This window comes from Orcinus orca, chromosome 17, assembly GCF_937001465.1.
Source record: "Orcinus orca chromosome 17, mOrcOrc1.1, whole genome shotgun sequence".
Taxonomy (NCBI): domain Eukaryota; kingdom Metazoa; phylum Chordata; class Mammalia; order Artiodactyla; family Delphinidae; genus Orcinus; species Orcinus orca.
Window position 1 is genome coordinate 42,683,540 of NC_064575.1, and position 22,984 is coordinate 42,706,523.

The window sequence follows — 22,984 nt, forward strand, 5'->3', positions numbered from 1 at the left end:
CTGTTGTGGCCTCTCCCGTTGCGGAGCACAGGCTCCGGACGCGCAGGCTCAGCTGCCATGGCTCACGGGCCCAGCTGCTCCGCGGCATGTGGGATCTTCCCAGACCAGGGCACAAACCCGTGTCGCCTGCATGAGCAGGCGGACTCTCAACCACTGTGCCACCAGGGAAGCCCCGTAACAACGTTTTATTAGCAGAAGAGATTATGCTACTGGAGTGATGAGACTAGCAAAGAATATTGTTCTATTAAGAAGCTAGGCTGGCAGGAAACCTAGTAGTGCATATAGAGAAGGTATTAAAAAATGTTGCTCTGGGGAATATTCAGAGTGGACTTTGAGAGATTGTGTGACTTCAGGTTATTGAAACTTACCTGCTGCAAAACACGTGCTAATGAATTTATTAATTTCTTTTCATTAAGATAATTTCTTTCTGGTATATTATGTGTAGTAAGTTAGCAAGCCGGGTAACTCACTACCATGTTTGATGGAAGAATAGTGATAGGATTTGAAGGAAGAGAAACATGACCCCTAAAGAAAAATGTATGCCCTTTGAACTGTGGTCAACTTTGAAATGAGTTTCACATATGTTAATGCTTTTGCAGATACCAAGTTAGTCAAGTTTGTATCATATTTTTATAAAAGGAATGTGAGTTAAGGTATAAATTATAGAATGTTATTCTTTAGAGCCAGAAGGAAAAAATGATGTTTCCATTAAGCAGAAGAAGTGCTCTTTTCATTTCAGCACACCCAGCACTGACTTGTGGCTACCATTAGGTTCAACTCTCTAGGTTGCTCCTTGTTGGTGGATAACATAGGAAACTGAATTAAGAAAGTCAGAATGTCTGTAGGTGATTCCAATGTAGCCTTAAACTCTTTATTTTACTTTTAAACCTTGTCTATGTTGTAGAAATTTCGTGAGACATTTAGACCTGATGACATGATGCCCTGGAAAGATGTTTTAAATCAATTATTTTTAATTGGTTGAGTGCTGTGTTTCAAACCATGGGCTGAAATCAAGGAAATCTCTAACTCTTCCATAACTATGAGGTGCAGTGGTGTAATGCCGCTACCTCATCCTGGCTCACAAGAACCAATTTTCAACATCTCTTCCCAACTCTGTGTTCAGTGACTGGAATCAGCTATGGTAGGAGTATTTACACCATAGAATCAAAGCATGCCACAAATCAGGGCTTTTTTTTTTTTTCTTTCCAGAGAATTGTTTTATCTGCACACCACTGAAGATAGGTCTTATTGTCCCCATTTCACAGCTGAAACTAAGTCTCAGAAAAGTAACTCCCTAAATGAGTTTAACTTTGAAAACCACATGAGCTCAAAGTCATGTGAACTCAAGGGAGTCAAGGTGTAATTTTTTTTTTTTCTGCTGGCACAGTTTTTTTTTTTTATCCTGTTCTTTTTTTTTTTTTTGGCATATAGTTGCTTTACAACGTTGTGTTAGTTTCTTCTGTACAACGAAGTGAATCAGCTATATGTATACATATATCCCCTCCCTCTTGGACCTCCCACTCCCCCTGCCCAATCCCACTCATCTAGGTCATCACAGAGCACCGAGCTGAGCTCCCCGTGCTATACAGTAGGTTCCCACTAGCTATCTATTTTACACATGGTAGTGTATATATGTCAATCCTAATCTCCCAGTTTGTCCCACCCTCCTCTTCCCTCCCCCATATCCACATGTCCGTTCTCTACATCTGCATCTCTATTCCTACCCAGAAGATAGGTTCATCTGTACCATTTTTCTAGATTCCACATACATGCATTAATATACAATATTTGTTTTTCTTTTTCTGACTTACTTGACTCTGTATGACAGTCTCTAGGTCCATCCACATCTCTACAAATGACCCAATTTCATTCCATTTTATGGCTCAGTAATATTCCATTCTATATATGTACCACACCTTCTTTATCCATTCATCTGTCTATGGACATTTAAGTTGTTTCCATGTCCTGGCTATTGTAAATAGTGTTGCAATGAACATTGAGGTACGTATGTCTTTTTGAATTATGGTTTTCTCAGCAATCCCACTGCTGGGCATATACCCTGAGAAAACCATAATTCGAAAAGATATAATATGAACATAAGAGAATTACTTTTTTTCTACTCAAGGGGTAGAATCCAGCTGAATTTAGGTTTTCTTCATAGAAGATTCAATATCCTTGTGAATTATATATTTTTCTTTTTTCTTTTCATTGTACACAACAGAGAAATCAACTGTACTTCAATATAATGATAATTTTTTGATGTTCCTCTGTTTCCCTTACCTTCCTCACTGATCATAAATGAATGGATCAAAAGACAGTATTTGAGACCTAAATTTTTGGTGTATATTAGAGTGTTATTTTTCATCATACTTGGTTCCTAACAAACGTATTATTTGCAAACTGTTCCCAGCATTTTATTAATTAACCTCTCTTCTATTACTAACAATTCTCTGATCCTGAACAACTTTTCTCAGCTGTCTAGTATGGGGGATGTCACCAGTGACCTCTAAGGTCATTGCCATCCATGCCAACATAAAGATTCTTATGCTTCTTATAACTAGAGTACACCCTGCTGTTAAAATACTAATGTGGAATATGTCATAAATAAAGTAATTTTAGTCTAATTTTATTGAAGATGTAGGCTCAGAAATGAAGTTTATTTTGTTGTGTAGTGAAGTTTTTATTTTGTTTTGAAAGTTTCAATACCTGAAGCTGAGGGAGTTCTACTGTGAGGGAAACCCACTGTTCCTGAAGCAGCCGGTTAATGCTGTAAAACACGAGGACATCTGGAGTCTACAGGTGAAGCCTTATAGCATTCACACAGGTCTTCAAACTAAAGCCATGATTTAAGTTTTAAAGAGTTTTCTTCTAAAGCATTCTTGCCAAGCCAGCGAACGATCCATACAACCATAATCCATTGACATTGTGGACCCTAGTCATAATCTTTTTGACTTGCTTGCAGAATCCATTGTAATCCTATCTGATTTCCAGAGTGACCAAATTCAGAGACATTTAAACATTTTATTGGATGAAAACATTTTGTTGAAAACAAAGGAATTTGTTTTCACTTACCTCCAAGTATTTTTTCAGTATTATCTAAGGATATATTTGATTAGTTCTTACTGGGGTGTTTTGTCTCTTCCATCCCCTTTTCACTTGTCCCCACTCCTAGTGGATAAATGAATATGATCCAGAAACTGTGTTCCCTTTAGTCAACAAGTTGATGATATTAAAGGAAGGAATAGGGAAATACATTACGAGACTCTCTTTGTGAGTATTTTAGTGATAGATGAGTTAAAGATTTCAGATCTTTCCACATTTGAGTATGAGTCTCCATCGTGAATTTGGACTCCTCAGGTCCTTTTAGGTCTGTAGCTGAACATGCAGAATTGTCTTAAAACTTTCAAGAATTGCATAGGATTCAAGTTGCCTGGTTACAGGAAACAACCAACCTTGTTTGACAATTTAGTTTAAAAAAATAACATTTCCCCCTTATTGCACAAGTAATATATGGTTAATACAGAAAAGTAGAAAATACAGATGAGTGAGGAAGAAAATATTAGTTATAATGCCATACTTATTTAAAAATTTATTATAAAAGTAATACAAACTTATTTAGAGAAATTAGAAAAAAGGCAATAGAAATTGATAAAAAAATACTCAGAAATCCAATATGCAGAGTTACAATCACTGTTCTCTCTGACACTTATTCTGCTAGAACTTTCCATAAATCCTGAAATTTCTGTTATCAAAGATGATTTCAAACTCCACATACTATTTAGAGACTCGCTTTTTTTACTCAAAATATTGTGAATATCTTTCCAATCAATAAGAAATATACCTATGACATCTTTTTTGATGAATACATAATAATATTCTGGTATATGATTACACCATAATATTTTAAACTACTTTCCTACTGTTGGCTGTTTAGATTATTAATAATTTTATAACTTTTGGGCCTTATAAACAAGGCTACGATGACTGTCCTCTTCTTATGTCTATATTATCCCTGTGAGTGAAATTCCTGGGCCAAAGAACTTTCATCTTTTAAAGTCTGATTAGCTCTTTCCAAATTCTTTTCCAGAGAATCAATCTATGTTTCCACAAACAGTATTATTTCCCACTCTCAAGTCAAAAAAAACTTACTTGACTTTTAATTGTAAATAATTTAAAAAACTGAAGTATTTAATTTGTTTAATTACTTGTAACCTAATTATCTCCTTGAATCAAGTATTTCAGAATAGTAGTAGTAAAATAATAACAATAATAATAGACAGCTAACATTTATTATGCTTACCATGGGCAAGGCATTGTTCTAAGCACGTAACAGGAATGAACTAATTTAGTCCTCCATTAACGCTTGAAAGGTAGGTACTGTTATTGTCCCCTTTTATAGGTAAACTGAGACTTGGAGAGGTTAAATAACTTGTCCAAGTTCACAGAGCTAGTAAGTTTTGGAATGCTGATGCCATTCTAAGCAGTTGTGCTCCAGACTCCATGCTGCAGTATTGCCTCAGAAAGGGGCTGCCAGAAACTGAGGGAAAGGGAAACAGGGGTAGTCTCTGGTTGGAAGAGGTTCTGGTTTGTGGAGGGGACTGGATGAGCGGTTAACCCAATGTGGCAGGTGTCTTACAGGGAGCACTTGAGAACAAGAATGTTACCTTGTGCCTGGGACCCAGGAGCAGGGTGAGAGAGTAATATTTCTTCCTTCTCATTTCAAAACTAAGAACCCAGGAACACAACAGTTTTGGGTTTTTGTTTTGTTTATTTAGTAGAAGTAATGATTTTTACTTACAGTATATAAATGACTTGGGTATTTTTGAAAGTATCTCTAAGAATTTTTCTTAGAAAGGCGATAAATTTATTATACATTTTATATTTGTACTTAAAGTAAAAGCCATTTCTACTGGATATTTGGTTAACGTTACTGATTAAATTACTTGGGCTGTCAAAAAACTATAGGGATTGTTTCAGGCTCTGCATTAGTTAAGGATTTTTAAAGACTTTTCTCACCTCAGAGATCTGTGAACTAAAATTTAATATTGATAACTACATTATAACAAAATATTAGCTAGAATATACTGCATCAGCAGATGCCGGACTGAGTTTTACCTGTGTTATGTAATTTAATTCTCTGAACTCTATGTGATAGTATTGGGAAAAAAAATCCCTATTTTACAGGTGAGGTATCCAAGATCAGAGAAGTTAAGGACTTGTCCAAATAGGGTCACACTAATAGGTCACAGAGCCAGGATTTGTACCTATTTATCTATCTGACTCTGACTCAGTATCTTTGCTCTTCATGCTACATTTTAGTGCCTATCATACAGTAACAATTGATCATATAATAGTTCCAAAGTTCAATATTCCTTCTACGGATTCACATTTGTTTTTACATTTTATAATTTTTTATATTTATATAAATATAATTTGTATATGGATAATTTTATAATTCAAATGAAATCATCATATGTAAGGAAAAATAAAAGAAACACCCGAAACTAATTTTAATCTATGATGGTTTAAACATAGAAATAATCTCTGACCTACATATAGTTATCTAACAAATACTCTAACAGAACAGCATATAAACTATTTAAAAGGAACAATTTATTTATCATAGAAGATTTCTTGACTTTTAAATAATGCCGAGATTAGGCCATCATTAAGTTGTGTATCCTCAAAAACTGCATTGCATGTATCTTTACGAGTTTTCCTGAAATTTACTATTGCTCATGCCAAAAGTATCTTATTTTATATACACTTGTATTTTCAAGTAATAACTTTATATTTCAATGATATATGTCATTCTTCCACAGCAACACATTGGCAGCAAGTAGGAGAAGGATATAAATAATGGGTAATGTAAGAGTTGTCAAGAGACATACTGAGTGCGACAAACATGTTTGGTTCCAGAAATCATAAATGGAAAAAGTGAACTGTATGAATTGTGACCTATTTATTCATTCCATGTACTTCAGCAAATTCTACCACCTGCTATTTTGGGGTTTGAATTCTTGTCTATTAGTTTTCTGAGGCTTTATAGTGAGACTAGCCGTTGAATTCTGGTAGATAAAACTTACCTCTAAAATCAGTGTTTCATTCAGAATCACAACCTATGCTTTGTGTAAGTAGAGAGAGGAGTGATAACAAACATCTAATTTAGGAGTCCTGTAATATTAGTGTGAAAGGGTAATTCTTTCAGAAAGTATGACCTCATTATGTAACCATCCCCGAAAATAAGTTGAAGTGTGTAGGAGGTTATGCTGTTGAAGGATCAGGCAGTTAGGAACCAATGCTCAGGGCTGTTTTTGTATAATGGCATCTTTCCCAGATGTTTGTTAAGTGGAATGGATAGAGAAATAAGGGAAAGAGACGCAGGAATTTATAGGATTTTGTTATTATTTAAAAGATTTTAATTGGGATAGATGAGTGAAAAATTATGTCTGTATGTATTGTGTTGGCCAAAAAGTTCCTTTGGTTTTCAAGTAAAAATAAAAGACACATTTTTCATTTTACCCAAGAACTTTATTGAACAATGTATTCGCCGTTTTGTTCCACTACTTTCTGCCATTTTTTAGGCAACTTCATAATTCCATCTTCCCAAAACTTTTTATCTTTTTGAGCAAAGAACTGTTCCAGGTGCCTTTTACAGTCTTCCAGGGAATTAAAATTTTTTCCATTAAGACTATTTTGTAAAGACTGAAATAAATGGAAATCCGAAGGTGTAATGTCTGGTGACTATAGCAGATGAATCAGAACTTCCCAGCCAAGCTGTAACAGTCTTTTCCTGGTCTTCAAAGAAACATGCAGTCTTGCATTATCCTGATGGAAGATTATGTGTTTTCTGTTGACTAATTCCAGACCTTTTCATTGAGTGCAGCTTTCAGTTCGTCTAATTGGGAGGAGTACTTGTTGGTATTAATACTTTGGTTTTCTTGAAGCTCCCTTCCAATCCCACCATATACAAAACATCACCTTCTTTGGATGAAGACTGGCTTTTGGTGTGGTTGGTGGTGGTTCATTTCACTTGCCCCGTGATCTCTTCCATTCCACATTATTGTACAGTATCCATTTTTCACTGCCTGTCAAAATTTGTCTTAAAAATGGAATGTTTTGCTACATTTAAGTAGAGAATCACATGCGGAAATATGGTCAAGAAGGTTTTTTTCACTTAGCTGATGTGGAACCCAAACATCAAAGCAATTAACAACACCAAGCTGGTGCAAATGATTTTCAATGCTTGATTTGGATATTTTGAGTATGTCAGCTATCTCCCATGTGGTTTAACGTTGATTGTTCTCAATTAATGTCTCGATTTGATCGCTATCAACTTCAGTTGGTCTACCTGACCGTGGAACATCGTCCAGCGAGAAATCTCCAGCACGAAACTTCGCAAACCACTTTTGACATGTTCGATCAATCACAGCACCTTCACCATACACTGCACAAATCTTTTTTTGCATTTCAGTTGCATTTTTACCTTTCTTGAAATAATAAAGCATTAGATGCTGAAAATGTTGCTTTTTTCCTTCCATCTTCAGTATTAAAATGGCTACACAAAAACTCACCAATTTTGGTAAGTTTTATTTTAAATGCACGCTGATATGACAGCTGTCACAATACAATCTAACAAAACTGTTTTGAATGAAGTTAAAGACAACTAAGCACTACTAGAGCCATCTTACAGAAAAAAACAAATGAGCGGTCTGGCCACCCCAATATGTATGTATGTAGGTATGTATTTCCAAAGATTCCTATCAGAACCTGATGTGGACTACCTTAATACCACTGGGAAATCTTTCACTTTGGCCAGGAAAAAAGTCTTATACACTATTAAAATTCATGCAGTGTTTTTGTAACATTTACACAGAACTTCATGCTATTGGCACAAACAATGAGGGGCATTTAATGGAGTAAATCAAATGTTTATTTTGTTTGCTTGGTCAGTGAAGATATAGTTATGTATTATATATATATATTTTTTTTTACTTTAAGCTGATGATGTTGATGGTCATCGTGACCATCCTCACCACCCCTTTTATTATTTAATATTATAATATTATTATTATCTAAAGTGAAGTATCTGGAAATATTTATGTGGGTAGGTTTAATACATACCGAATTCAGAGATTTGGGTAATAGAAATCTGTACTCTTTACCAGTCTGTCTCAATTCAGACAATGCAGTAGATAACTTAGTCCAGTGCTTCTCAAACTTTAACATACATACAGAATACATACAGAATACCCGGGGAACCTTGCTAAACTGCAGATTCTGGTTCAGTAGGTCTGAAAGTGCAGCAAAGTCTGAATTTCTAATAAGTTTCTAGGTGATTCAGATTCTACTGATCCATGATCTACAGTTTAAGTAGTAAGGGTTTAGAGCTTAGTAAATATGACAGACTCAGTTTTTGGGTGCAGTCTGAATATTTGTATTGTCCTTGCCTATTGTAATGAGAGGTACAAAATTTGAACCTAAACTTTATCTAATAATGTAAATTTATTGTAACTTGAATTCCTGTATGTCAGAGACATAGAGATATTACAATGGAAGTAACTTCCTTTTCATATAATGTTGAACACTAAACTTACAATGCCAGTCATTGACAATATAATTCATTATATATACTATTGAAAACTAATTTAACAGAAACTGAGGAATAAGCCAAAAATATAAATTAGTGAAATGGGAATCAATGTAATATAAACCAGTTATTTTGAGAATAATCTGAGGAACCATATTCTTTTTTAATCTAGGAAATAACATCAAGATTTATAATGAATCAGCTAGCAGAAAAGGATCCTTTCCTAATGCAAGCCATAGAATGGTACCCACAGGTCAGGAACATAATCTCGCAGGGAAGAAAATGTGCAATATGTGGAAAGTCCTTTTTAACCACATGGCTGGAATGTGTTGAGTTTTTTCCTCCATCAAAGGTAAATGGTGTTTTTTGTGTGAATATGAGCATAAGACCTCCTCTTATTCTTTGTCCTTATCTAAGTCGACCAGTACTAACTTCATTTGTATCTAAGAATTGACCTCTATGATGATATAATGGGTTTTTTTCCCAGCTTTATTGAGATATAATTGACAGATAATATTGTGTAAGTTTAAGGTGTACAATGTGTTGATTTGATACATTTATAAATGCAAAACGATTACCACCATAGAATCAGCTACTATCTCCATCCTGTCACATAGATATCATTTCTTTTTTGTGGTGAGGACATTTAAGATCTACTTTCTTAGCAATGTTCAAATATGTGATACAGTATTATTAGCCATAATCACCATGCTGTACATTAGATCCTCTAACTTGTTATCTTATAACTGGAAGTTTTTACAGTTTGACCAGTATCTCCATTTCCCCCAGCCCCCAACCCCTGGTAACTACCACTTTACTATTTCTCTAAGTTTGTCTTTTTTACATTCCACATATGTGTTATTGTGCAGTGTTTATCTTTCTCTGTCTGATTTATTTCACTTAGTATAATTCCCTCAATGTCCATCCAAGTTGGCATAAATGGCAAGATTTCCTTATGTTCCTTGGCTGAATAATATTCAATTGTTATATATATATATATATATATATATATATATATATATATATATATATATACACCACATATTCTTTATCCATTCATCTGTTAACAGACACTTAGGTTGTTTCTATATCTTGGCTATTGTGAATAATACTGCAGTGAACATGAGAGTGAAGATATGTCTACTAAATCCCGATTTCAGTTTCTTTGGATATATAATAAGAAGTGGGATTGCTGGATCATATGGTAGTTCTATTTTTAATTTTTTGTGGGACCTGCATACTGTTTTCCATAGTAGCTGTACAAATTTGCATTTCCACCAACAGTGCACTAGGGTTCCCTTTTCTCCATCCTTGTTAACACTTGTTATCTCCTGTCTTTTTGATGATAGCCATTCTAGCTGGCGTGAAGTGATACCTCATCATGGTTTGGATTTGCGTTTCCCTGATGATTAGTGATATTGCATACTTTTTCACATACCTGTTGTCCATTTGTATGTCTTCTTTGGAGAAATGTCTATTCAGTTCCTCTGCCTATTTTTAAATTGGGTTGTTAGATTTGTTGCTATTGAGTTGTGTGAGTTCTTATTATATTTTGATATTAACACCTTGTTAAGTATATAATTTGCAAATACTTTCTCCCATTCCATTGGTTACCTTTTAATTTTGTTGAGTTTCTTTTGCTGTGCAGAAACTTTGTAGTTTGGCTTAATCCTACTTATTTATGTTTGCTTCTTTGCTCGTACTTTTGCTGTCATATCCAGGAAATCACTGCTGAGACCAATGTCAAGGAGTTTTTTCCCCTATGTTTTCATCTAGAACTTTTATGGTTTCAGTCCTTAAATTTGAGCCTATAATTCATTTCAAATTCTTTTTTTGTGAATGGTGTAAGACAGGGCTCTGATTTCATTCTTCTGCATGTAGTTATCCAATTTTCCCAACCCATTTATTGAAGAGAGTATCCTTTCTTCATTGTGTATTCTTGGCTTCCTTGTCAAATATTAGTTGACCTTATATGCAGGGGTTTATTTCTGGACTCTCATTTTTTTTCCATGGGTCTATGTGTCTATTTTTATGCCAGTACTGTGCTGTTTTGATTACTGTAGCTTTGTAGTATAGTTTGAAGCCAGGAAGTATGATATGTCCAGCTTTGTTCTTCTTTCTCAGGATTGCTTTGGCTATTTGGGGTCTTTTGTGGCTCCATATAAATTTTAGGATTATATTTGCTATTTTTGAAAATATCATTGGAAATTTTGAAAAATGTCATTGGAATTTTGATACAGATTGCATTGAATCTATAGACAGCTTTTGATAATATGGACATTTTGACAATATTAATTCTTCTGATCCATGAACATGGGATATCTTTCCATTTGTTTGTGTCATCTTCAATTTCTTTCTCCAAAGTCTTGTAGTTTTCCATGTACAGATTTTTTTACTCCTCAGATTTATTCCAAGAACTTTATTGTTTTTGATGCTGTTGTGAATGGGATTGTTTTCTTTATTTATTTTTCATATATTTTGTTGTTAGTGTATGGAAATGCAACTACTTTCTGTATGTTGATTTTGTATTCTGCAACTTTACTGAATTTGTTGATTAGTTCTAACAGTTTTTTGGAGGAGTCTTTAGGACTTTGTATATATAAGATCATATCATCTGCAAACAAAGATAGTTTTACTTCTTTCTTTTCTGTTTGGGTGCCTTTTATTTTATTTTTTAGCCTGACTGTTCTGGTTAGGATTTCAAGTAGTATGTTGAATAGGAGTGGTTAGAATGGGCATCCATTATATAGAGAGAGCTTAGCAGAGTGCTTGGTACATATTTTATTTCTAAGAATGACTGATGAATCACAAGAACTGGATTTTAAAAAATTGTTTTTTAACTTTTTCTTTTATTTATTTATTTTTGGCTGTGTTGGGTTTTCATTGATGCACATGGGCTTTTACTAGTTGTGACGAGTGGGGGCTAGTCTTCATTGCAGTGCACAGGATTCTAATTGTGGTGGCTTCTCTTGTTGCAGAGTGTGGGCTGGCACAGAGGCTTCAGTAGTTGTGACGTGCAGGCTCAGTAGTTGTGGCTCATGGGCTCTAGAGCGCAGGCTCAGTAGTTGTGGCACATGGGCCTAGTTGCTCTGTGACATGTTGGATCTTTCCAGACCAGGGATGAAACCCATGTCCCCTGCATTGGCAGGCAGATTCTTATCCACTGCACTACCAGGGAAGCCCAAGAACTGGATTTTAATACCAGCTCCTGTGTTCTATTAGGTTATTAATATGTTACATCAAATGTATTGTAGAGAAAAATCTGGCAGAGCTGTTGCCAATGAGGGATAATGTCAAAGTGAGATAATGGTTGAGGAGAAATTTAAAAGTTAAACCAGTTGGACATTAAACACCAAGAGATAAGAGAGATCATCAGTGGAAAATGAAAATTGAAATGTATGTTGGTTCTCAAGATGGGAATACATCTGTAATCTTGATTGCTTATGTAACCTATCTGTGAATTATTCACATCACCTTCTGGAATAGATTGTTATATTCCAATCTATATTCTGGAGTAAATTATTACACTAATGAGTATAACACATCATATTATTTGGCAAAAGTTTCCAAAACACTCTACTTTTCACTGGCTGTGACATGAACACCTTCAACAACTTGCCATGTTCATTTTTTCCCAATGAATATCTTTCTTGGGAAAGATGTTCTTGCTCTGATAGATTCCAAGTCAAAATCATCTGATGAGCTGCTAGTCTCATTTCAAGTAGGGTAATTGCAATGTTATAATAGCTCTGGCCCTCCAGGAACTTACATATTCCTAGGAGAAGTGATATAGTAAGGTAATTGAAATCTGACAAATTGGGCTTGATGACCAGCCCTACCATTTACCACCTGTGTCACCTTAATTTCCTCTTTGAAGCTAAGTTTTCATCTCTAAAATTGGTATAAAAATAGTACCTCTCTCACGGAGCTGTTATGAGTGCGACATGAGGTAGACAGTGCTTAGTACAGCAGGTGCTTAATAAAGGTAGTACATAGTAGCTACTTAATAAGGGTATTCTTAAAAATCAATACCTTTAGACAAGATAGAATGATTATATTCTTGTGATAGGTATCGTGATAGAGGTGTGCACAGGGTGCATGAGAAGAAGGAATCTCAATTAAATGGGAACATTCTCTGGTGTATCCCTGAGTCCTAGCACAGTGATTGTGCTTGGTACTTGGAGAATACCTAATACACATTAAAATTATTTTAATAGGCATTGCTTGTAAATGTGCTTTGAATGACAGGGAGGCATAAGAATAGATAAAGAACCAGTGGACAGGAATTTTAGGTGCAGGAACTGCCTGTTCAAAGGTAATATTGTACAAATAAATTGTACAGTGAGTACAGGGAACTCACTGAGTGTGAAGTATGGGAGATGAGGTTAGAGAAAGGTATGAAATCAGGATGGCTCTTGTATGTAAAGTTTGAACTTAATTTCAAAAGCTACTATATTAGTTTGTTACAGCTCTCATAACAAAGTACCATAGACTGAGTAGCTTAAACAATAGAAATTTATATTCTTACAATTCTGAAAGCTAGAAGTTCAAGACCAATGTGCCAGAAGGCTTGGTTTCTTCTGTGGTCTCTCTCCTTGGCTTGTTGATGGCTGTCTTCTCCCTCTGTCTTCATATTATCTCCCTTCTCTACAAATGTGTGTCCAAATTTCCTCTTCTTGTAAGTACAGCAGTCATATTGAATTAGGGCCCACCCTAATGACATCATCTTAACTTAATTGCCATTTTAAAGACTATCTCCAAGCACAGTCACATTTCGAAGTACTGGGGGTTAGGACTACAACATATGAATTTTGGGGAGGATACAATTCAGCTACTTATAGTTGTCGAAGCAGTGGAGTAGCAAGATGAGGCTTTGTTTGTTTTTTGACAAAGAATGGTTGGAGCTGGTGATTTGGATTAAAAGATTGTTTATGTAAGTGTGACACTTGAAGCCATGCCTGAGGAAATTTACACAGTGAAGTGAGAAGGCCAGAAGGACAGAACCCTTGAAAACAACAGTATTTAAAGGGTGGGCAGAAGCAGGAGTCAGCAAAGGAGAATAAGAAAATGCAATCAGTGGGGGAGGGGCAAAACCAGGTAGAGTGCCCACAAATTTTAAAGCTATCAAAGACAGATGTGCAAGATATAAGATTATTTTTACTTTTTCTTCTGCTGGATCCAAAGGCCCCACCTCCTAATACATTAGTCATGACGATGTCAATATAGGAATTTTGTGGGGGACACAAACCTTCAGCCTATAGCAGAAGGCTTAAGGGAAACTTCCCTGAGAAGATGACATTTGAGTAATGTGAGTCCCGGTCCTCTTTATTAACTTTGTGACTTATTTTTCATTGTCTCCGTTCGCAGGTGAGGCAACTAAGTTAGTTAAATAGTTTCTTCACAAATTTAATATCTATGAAATAACAGAATTAGAACTTTAGTTTACACCTCCTGATACCACCTTCAGGTCACTTTTGCTGCACTGTAGATTGCATGCACGTTTTTATTTTGAACCATAAGAGAAAGTGTAAATAAATTCATTGATTGGTGGTGATATCAATACAATTATTCAAACAGCTGCCTTCTTATGTTTAAAAGACTATCATGTGAAAGAGATATGAGGCTTTTCTTCTCTTGACTTGTGGAGTGGAACATAGACTGACTGGTATTCAGGCCACATAAATGGAAGAATTTTCCTTCAGGATTTCACCCACACACACTCACACACACACACACACACAAGTGTGTGCACAGCTTAACATTAGTCATCACTGAAGAAACAATAAGGATGGAAGAAAGAATAGGAGAATAAAGAGATTTTGTATCTACATAATTTCATTTTAAAAATTAAAAGTAAGAATACATTTTAATCAATTAAATATGTCTGAGTGCATTATAAAACTGCAACACAGTGGCATAAGAATATAGCATGAGATAAAAACATAATGGTTAAAAAATCCCAAAAGATTCTGTAGGTTGTCTTTTCATTTTGTTTATGGTTTCCTTTGTTGTGCAAAAGCTTTTAAGTTTAATTAGATCCCATTTTTTGTTTTTATTTCAGTTACTCTGGGAGAAGTATCCAAAATGATATTGCTGTGATTTATGTCAAAGAGTGTTTTTCCTGTGTTTTCATCTTGGAGTTTTATATCATCTGGTCTTACATTTAGGTCTTTAATACATTTTGAGGTTTTTTTTTTTTTTTTTTTTTTTTTTTTTTTTTGCAGTACGTGGCCCTCTCACTGTTGTGGCCTCTCCTGTTGCGGAGCACAGGCTCCGGACACGCAGGCTCAGCGGCCATGGCTCACGGGCCAAGCCACTCCGTGGCATGTGGGATCTTCCCGGACCGGAGCACGAACCCGTGTCCCCTGCATCGGCAGGCGGACTCTCAACCACTGCACCACCAGGGAAGCCCTTGAGTTTATTTTTGTGTGTGGTATTAGGGAATGTTCTAATTCCATTCTTTTACATGTAGCTGTCCAGTTTTCCTAGAACCACTTATTGAAGAGGCTGTCTTTTCTCCATTGTCTATTCTTACCTCCTTTGTCATAGATTAATTGACCATAGGTGTGTGGGTTTATCTCTGGGCTTTCTGTCCTGTTCCATTGATCTATATTTCTGTTTTTGTGCCAGTACCATACTGTTTTGATTACTGTAGCTTTGTAGTATAGTCTGAAGTCAGGAAACCTGAATCCTCCAGTTCCATTTTTCTTTCTCAAGATTGCTTTGGCTATTCAGGATCTTTTATGTTTCCATACAAATTAAAAAAAAAATTTTGTTCTAGTTCCATAAAAAATGCCATTGGTGATTTGATCGGGATTGCATTGAATCTGTACATTGCCTTGGATACAATGGTCATTTTGACAATATTGATTCTTCCTGTCCAAGAACATGGTATATCTTTCCATCTGTTTGTGTCATCTTCGATTTCTTTCATCAGTGTGTTATAGTTTCTGGAGTTCAGATCTTTTGTTTCCTTAGGTAGGTTTATGCCTAGGTATTTTATTCTATTTGATACGATGGTAAATGGGATTTTTTCCTTGAATTTTATTTCTGATCTTTTGTTGTTAGTGTATAGGAATTCAGGAGATTTCTGTGTATTAATTTTGTATCCTGCAACTTTACCGAATTCATTAATGAGCTCTAGTAGTTTTCTGGTAGCATCTTTAGGATTTTCTGTGTATAGTACCATGTCATCTGCAAATAATGATGGTTTTACTTTTTGTTTGCCAATTTGGATTCCTTTCTTCTCTGATTGCCATGGCTAGATCTTCCAAAACTATGTCGAATAAAAGTGGTGAGAGTGGACATCCTTGTCTTGTTCTTGATCTTAGATGACATGCTTTCAGCTTTTCACTGTTGAGTATGATGTTAGCTGTGGGTTTGTCATATATGGACTTTATTATGTTCTCTCTATGCTCACTTTCTTGAGAGTATTTTTTTTATCATAAATGGATGTTGAATTCTATCAAAAGCTTTTTTGGCATCTATTGAGATGATCAAATGTTTTTTATTCTTCAATTTGTTAATGTGATATATCACACTGACTGATTTGCAGATGTTGAAAAATCCTTGCATCCTGGGGCTAAATCCTATTTGATCATGGTGTAGGATCATTTTAATGTATTGTTGGATTCGGTTTGCTGGTATTTTGCTGAGTATTTTTGCATCAATTGCAGCACTACTAACAATAGCCAAGACATGGAAGCAACCTAAATATCCATCGACAGATGAATGGATAAAGAAGATGTGGTATGTTCATACAATGGAATATTACTCAGCCATAATAAAGAATGAAATAATGCCATTTACAGCAACATGGATGGACCTAGAGATTATCATACTAAGTGAAGTAAGCCAGAGAAAGACAAATATCATGTGATATTGCTTATATGTGGGATCTAAAAAACAATTATACAAATGAACTTATATACAAAACAGAAACAGACCCACAGACACAGAAAACAAACTTATCATTTCCAAAGGGGATAGGCGGTGAGGGGAGTGATAAATCAGGAGTTCGGGATTAACATATGCACACTACTCTATATAAAATAGATAACCAACAAGGACCTACTATATAGCACAGGGACCTTTACTCAATATTTTGTAATAACCTATAAGGGAAAAGAATCTGAAAAGATGGACATTTATGTTTGTATAACTGAATCACTTTGCTGTATACCTGAAACTAACACAACATTGTAAATCAACTACACTTCAATTAAAAAAAGAAAGAAACAGAGACCTGGGTGTGAATTCTTATTAACGGAATAAAATATTAAAATATTGAAGAAAGACTTGATCCCTCACATTGAAAAAGCACACTGAGTGCCAGGTAGAATAAGAATAAATCCATACCTAGACACATTTTGGTAAAAATGTACACTACCAAAGGGAAGCTATTTAGAGCAAAAGGTAAACTTTTAAGAAAATAGATCACCTACAAAGAAATGACAATGAACTGAAAGCAGATTCCAGAAAAAAGATAGCATAATATCTTCAGTGTAGAAAGAGAAAATAGTTCAAAATATAGAGTTATATTCCTAGATAAGTTGACAGGCAGAGTACATGGAAGTGTTGGAAAATTGGGGAGAAGAAAATTTTCTAAAGGAAAATTGCTGTGAAACAATCACTGATTCTAACCTTTAAAATAATCGAAAAAGTTAAACAAGTAACTGTAATTATATGTAGTGAAAAAATGTGTCATGTAATTCCATGACAATGGAATTACAATTAGAATAAGTGTATAGTATGAATTTATAAATTATGCTAAATAAATATAAGGATATTTAAAAATGGCTAACAATTGGATAAAAATTTAGGTTGGAATATATATTACTAGATGCTTGGCAATCAAAATATTATTTTTAATTATTTTTAATTAATTAACTTATTTTATTGAAGTATAGTTGATTTGCAATACTGTGTTAATTTCTTCTGTACAGTGAAGTGAGTCAGTTATATATATATATATATATATATATATGTGTATATTTCTTTTTTATTTTTCATATTCTTTTCCATTATGGTTTATCAGAGGATATTTAATATAGTGCCTTATGCTATACAGTAGGATCTTGTTGTTTATCCATTCTATATATAATAGTTTGCATCTGCTAATCCCAAACTGCCAGTCTATCCTTCGCCCCCACCCCCCCTTGGCAACAACAAGTCTGTTCTCCATGTCTGTGAGTCTGTTTCTGTGAAACATTATTTTAATGGAGTTGTTTAGTTCCCTGTTTCTAGAGTGAGAACATACAGAAAATACATAGAGATGATAATCAGATTAACCATGTTATTAAAAAGTTGCTTTTACATACATTTAGGATTGATTTTATGCTATTTTTCTATTTAAGTAAAGGGAGAGTATACAAAGACTAGTTTGCCTAGAAGCCTCCCTTTCTGTTAAAAAAAATTCAGCTTTTTATTATCTTTTCAGGATGCTAACCTTTAGAGTTTAGCATGAAGGAAGAACCCAATTTGATAAGGCCAACATCTAGTTACCCTGTTGTGCTTTACAGAATGTTCTGTCTCTGATGGGTTTGTTATCTGAGGGCACAGTTGAAGAAGGGAGACACGATGACAAATGGGACTTTGTTCTCGATATAAAAGGCTAGACACAACAAAATATCCAATTGTAATTGCTTCTATTCAGGTGAATGTGAAATTATGCCATGCTTATCTTATGAATTAGTGAGAAGAGGATTGGAAATAGTTGATGAAACATTTTACACAATCTCAAATATTAACTTTTACCATAATTCATTCAGATGCTTTTGTCTTTTTCAAATGTTATAGCCCTTGCCATTCAGTTAGTCCTTAACAATTACAGAATTGTCAATAATTTCAATATAATTGATATTTAAGTATTAACTACTAATGATATAATGCTTCAAAACAGCAACAAAAATTAATCCTTTTTAGTTACTACCAACTTGGGTCATAATTGAACCAGTGACTTAGAGGTTACTAAATAGTCTCATAAAATTCTTTCCAAATACTTGAGTGATCCAGTGCCCAATATATGAATTTGATATTTTCATTTCACGTAGTTACTCTAGTTGAATGTAACATTTCCCTAGATTCCTTTAAAGTTGTAGAGTTTAGGGAGGGAACAGTATGGCACATGAACTCTCAGCCCTGTATTGAATGATGTAATGTAATTAAAACTTCATTCAAAAGAGATTAGGTTGAGTAGGTTTCACTATAAATGAGTGAAAAAGCTGATCTGCTTTATGAAAATAAATGAAAAATTGCAGCCTTAATTCCTTTTTTATGACAAGCTGTCAGTAATGAAACATAAGATTACATTTAATAATTTTACTCACTACTTACAGAGCAAAATCTTACTTTGCAATAAAAAGTTATTACTGTTTATATACCACTGACATTCATTTATGAAACTGATCATTTCAACCAGTCAACTGTGAAAATAAATGTAGGTCTTAAAACATGCAATAGTTAGTTAATTTAATGTAAATTGTACACCTAGAGGATCAGAAGGCATCACATTTCTAATTCTAAACAATCTTGAAAATAATGTGTATTTATTGTTCAGAAAAATTGAGATGGCATGAATGATTCTTATCATTTTATTCAGAAAACAGCAAAACAATTAGAGTATAAATGATCTCGCACACTGTCTCTTGATTGCTTCTACTTCTATGGGAATTCACTGAATTCCCCTTTCCCTTTAGGGAACTCTCCCTTTTGTTCTTAAACTGCTAGGTAGAGTTAACAGTTGTATTCAGTATATATGATTTTTTTTTTCTGCTAAAGAATCTTAAGATGTATTCACTGCAGCGCATTTATCTGAAGCTGTGCATAACCAAAATGTTTGAACCTCCCACGTGAAATTCAGAGGACACTGATTATGCCAAGATGGTGATGAAGAGCAGGATCACTTTGTAGTAGAGTGAATGCTGCATAGCTGGATGGGTGGCTGGAACATGAGCAGGATTTTCTTTCTGGTTTCTGCCCTTACTACAGTCCAAACTACCCTAAGGGTGGAATTACCATATATAATGTATCATCTAAGTCAAGAGGTGTTTGAGAGTGAAGGTGGGCAACATTATTAATAATTGGAAAATCATCAGGAAGCCAGGACTGTCCTAGGCAATCCTGAATGTATGGCTACACTTCCTAAATGGAGCAGTTAACTTTAGAGGAGTGCTCATTGCTGGCGCTTATCACTGATGGAATAGAGGAGTTGTCATTCTGAATGTTCATCTTGTATTTTTAAATTACTTTCAGTCATTCCATAAATATTTGAGAACCTGTTTAAAGCAGGGAACTCTGGGTGCTAAGTACAATGCAAATAAATAGGGAACCTAGTTTGTCCCCATGGCTAAAATCCAAGAGTTTAAACTCTGTAAAGATGTAAAAGACACTAGTTATAAAAACAAAATGTAAAATGAGACCAATTGCTTTAGGGCTTCAAAGTGTGAGGTGAGATCGCTGTAGGTTGTCAGGCCTAGGAAGTGCCCAGGCAGATGCTGGAACTTGTGCAGGGCCTTGACATAGATAGAATTCAGATACATGGAGAAGGAAGCTGAGAAAATATTTTAGGAGAAGAGAACAATTTGGAGAATGAGTCATGTTCATAAGGAAGTAAATCAATTAAGTTTGTTTTTGCCTGGGAGTGGGAGAAAGACAAAAAAAAAATTAGGGTCAAATTCTATGAACCTGTCAAAGGATAGAATAAAGAGTTTGAACTTGATCCTGTTTGGAAATGGAGTCCTCCTGAATGTGTGGGGACAAGTCAATGATACAAAAAAAAGATGTACTTTAGAAGGAATCATTTGGCCGTACTGTGCTGGGTTAATTGTAGTTTGAAGAGAAGAGAAACTGAGGAACAGAGACCTGTTAGAGTGCTTGCCTAGTGGGGTATAAGGGGTAGCAGTAGAAATGCAAGGAAAGGAAGCACCATGAGGGAGGAAGGACGGCAGAACTTGGCGATTGATTGAATGTGGGAAACCTCAGAGGGTGTGAGGGAGAAAACCAGAAGATTCCACATGGAGCTGATTTGGGAGGCAGGAACTCAAGTTTCATTTTAGACTTGTTGAGTTTCAATTGATGGATGGATAATTCAAGTGAATATGTTTAGCCATCAGTTGGAGATAGACCAGAACAGCAAAGCAATATGCTTCTTCTATGCTTTATTTGAAAATATGTGCACTTTCCAATAACTGTTCATTCTTGCAAACAGTTCTGCAAATTATTATTAAACTATAATCAAAACACTACATTGGTGAAAGAAGCTGGGAAGCATACTATGACTAAAAATAATCTATATATATTCTAGTCATGTCTCTGCCTCGAACTATGAGGTCTAAGGTAAGTCACCTTACTTGTCATTATATCTGGACCAGTTTCCTCATCTGGACAATGAAGTGATTAGACCAAAGTCTCTTCTAGCTCCAGAGTGCCTTGATTCCATAATGGGAAGAGGGGCTCTCATAGTCATGCCTTTCTTGGTCCTGTTAATTTGGAACATGATGCTAGTATTAATTTGGAACATGATGCTAGTATTACTTTTCTATTGCTGCTGTAACAAATTTCTATAATCTTGGAGTCTTAAAAACAAAATTTATTATCTTATAGTTTAGTAGGTCAGAAGTCCAATATGAGTCTTACTGAGCTAAAATCAAAGCTAAAATCAAAGGGCTGCATTCTTTTCTGGAGACTCCAGGGGAGAATCCATTTTCTTACTCTTTCCAGCTTTTAGAGGCTACCCACATTCCTTGGCTCATGGTCTCCTTCCTGCATTATCAAAGCCAACATTGGCAGATCTAGTTCTTCTCAGACCCCATCCCTTGGACCTTCTCTTCTGCCTCCCTCTTCCATTTTTAATGATCATTGTGATGAAATTGGGTCCAGCTGGATAATTCAGGATAACCCCCTACTCTCAAGATACTTAAGTTATGTCAATCACACCTGCAAAGTGTGATTAACTTTTTCCATGTAAGGTAACATATGTAGTCACAGGACCTAGATATCTTTGGGGAGCCTTTATCCTGCCTACCATTATAACTTTTATTGAGAAAATAGGAAACCATCTATCTCTTCTTTCCTAGTCCTTGTGCTTCATGTAATATTGAAACTTTATCCAAAGATTTACTTTATACTGTATGATATAAATGATATACTGTATGATATAAATATATATGTAGTTAATTTTTGATTTCTCAAAGTTTAAAATATGGTAGTGATTATCACTTAGGCATATTTTAAAAACATCTCTCAATTCCACCATTCAACAAATATAAAACTTAGTAAACATGCATATTCAAACTTAAAGCACAAGACTACTTTTCCATAAAATAGCAAGAAGATTATAATCATATGTTTATTTGTTTCAGGAAATAATGCATTTCACTGTAAAGAGTAAAGAATGAAAATTAGACTTTATATAGCATTTCACATTTTAAAGCTTTGGGTAAAAAGATATAAAAGTATGTCTAATCATAGACCAACTCCTTTGCCTCTTCTCTGACTTTGGCTTGACAGAAAGGATCTTTTAGTGTTTCAGTTTCTAACTGTAAACAATGACCAAAGCAGTAATTATCTTTGACAGAGTTGTGAGGTTTTGTTAATTGAGGTTTGTGAAGACATGTCTACTGTAAGAATGTGTGTTGTAATTCCTTTGTAAAAGCTTATTTCAAATGGACATATTTTATACTGGTAGAAATATATGTCATACTGGAGATGATGCCACAAATGAAAATAGAAACTTAAATGGGTATCAAGAGATAAGGTATTAGAGACGTTCTTTTCTCATATAACATTATTGAGTTCGATGACTCTAGATGGAAAACTATGTTACCAAGGAATTATGATGAGTCCATTTTTCTCAGTAAAATTTCCAGGAAACAATTACTAGCCATGAGAGATATTATATCAGAAATAGTAATTATTAAGTTAGAGAATAATCACATGCAAAGTTTCCTATTCAATACAAAGCTGATAATGGCCTTTGGTAAAATATGTTCCCAGCCAACATCATTCTCCATGGTGAAAAACTGTAACCATCTCCTCTAAGATCAGGAGCAAGACAAGGTTGCCCACTCTCACCACTATTATTCAACATAGCTTTGGAAGTTTTAGTTATGGCAATAAGAGAAGAAAAAGAAATAAAAGGAATCCAAATCAGAAAAAAAGAAGTAAAACTGTCACTGTTTGCAGATGACATGATACTATATGCAGAGATTCCTAAAGATGCTACCATAAACTACTAGGACTGATCAATGAATTTGATAAAGAAGCAGAATACAAAATCACTGCAGAGAAATCTCATGCATTCCTATGCACTAATGACGAAAAATATGAAAGAGAAATTAAGGAAACACTCTCATTTACCATTGCAACAAAAAGAATAAAATATCTGGGAATAAA

At 34.8% G+C, this 22,984-nt stretch overlaps 1 protein-coding gene across 1 annotated transcript in view; it reads left to right on the forward strand.

Moving 5' to 3' along the window:
• Positions 1 to 22,984, forward strand: part of LRRC69 (leucine rich repeat containing 69) — a 93,019-nt gene that overhangs the window by 64,570 nt on the left and 5,465 nt on the right. The window contains exons 6-7 of the mRNA XM_004283221.3: positions 2,698 to 2,799; positions 8,763 to 8,942. Of these exons, the coding sequence (XP_004283269.1) occupies positions 2,698 to 2,799; positions 8,763 to 8,942 (282 nt within the window). The remainder of the gene's footprint in view (positions 1 to 2,697; positions 2,800 to 8,762; positions 8,943 to 22,984) is intronic.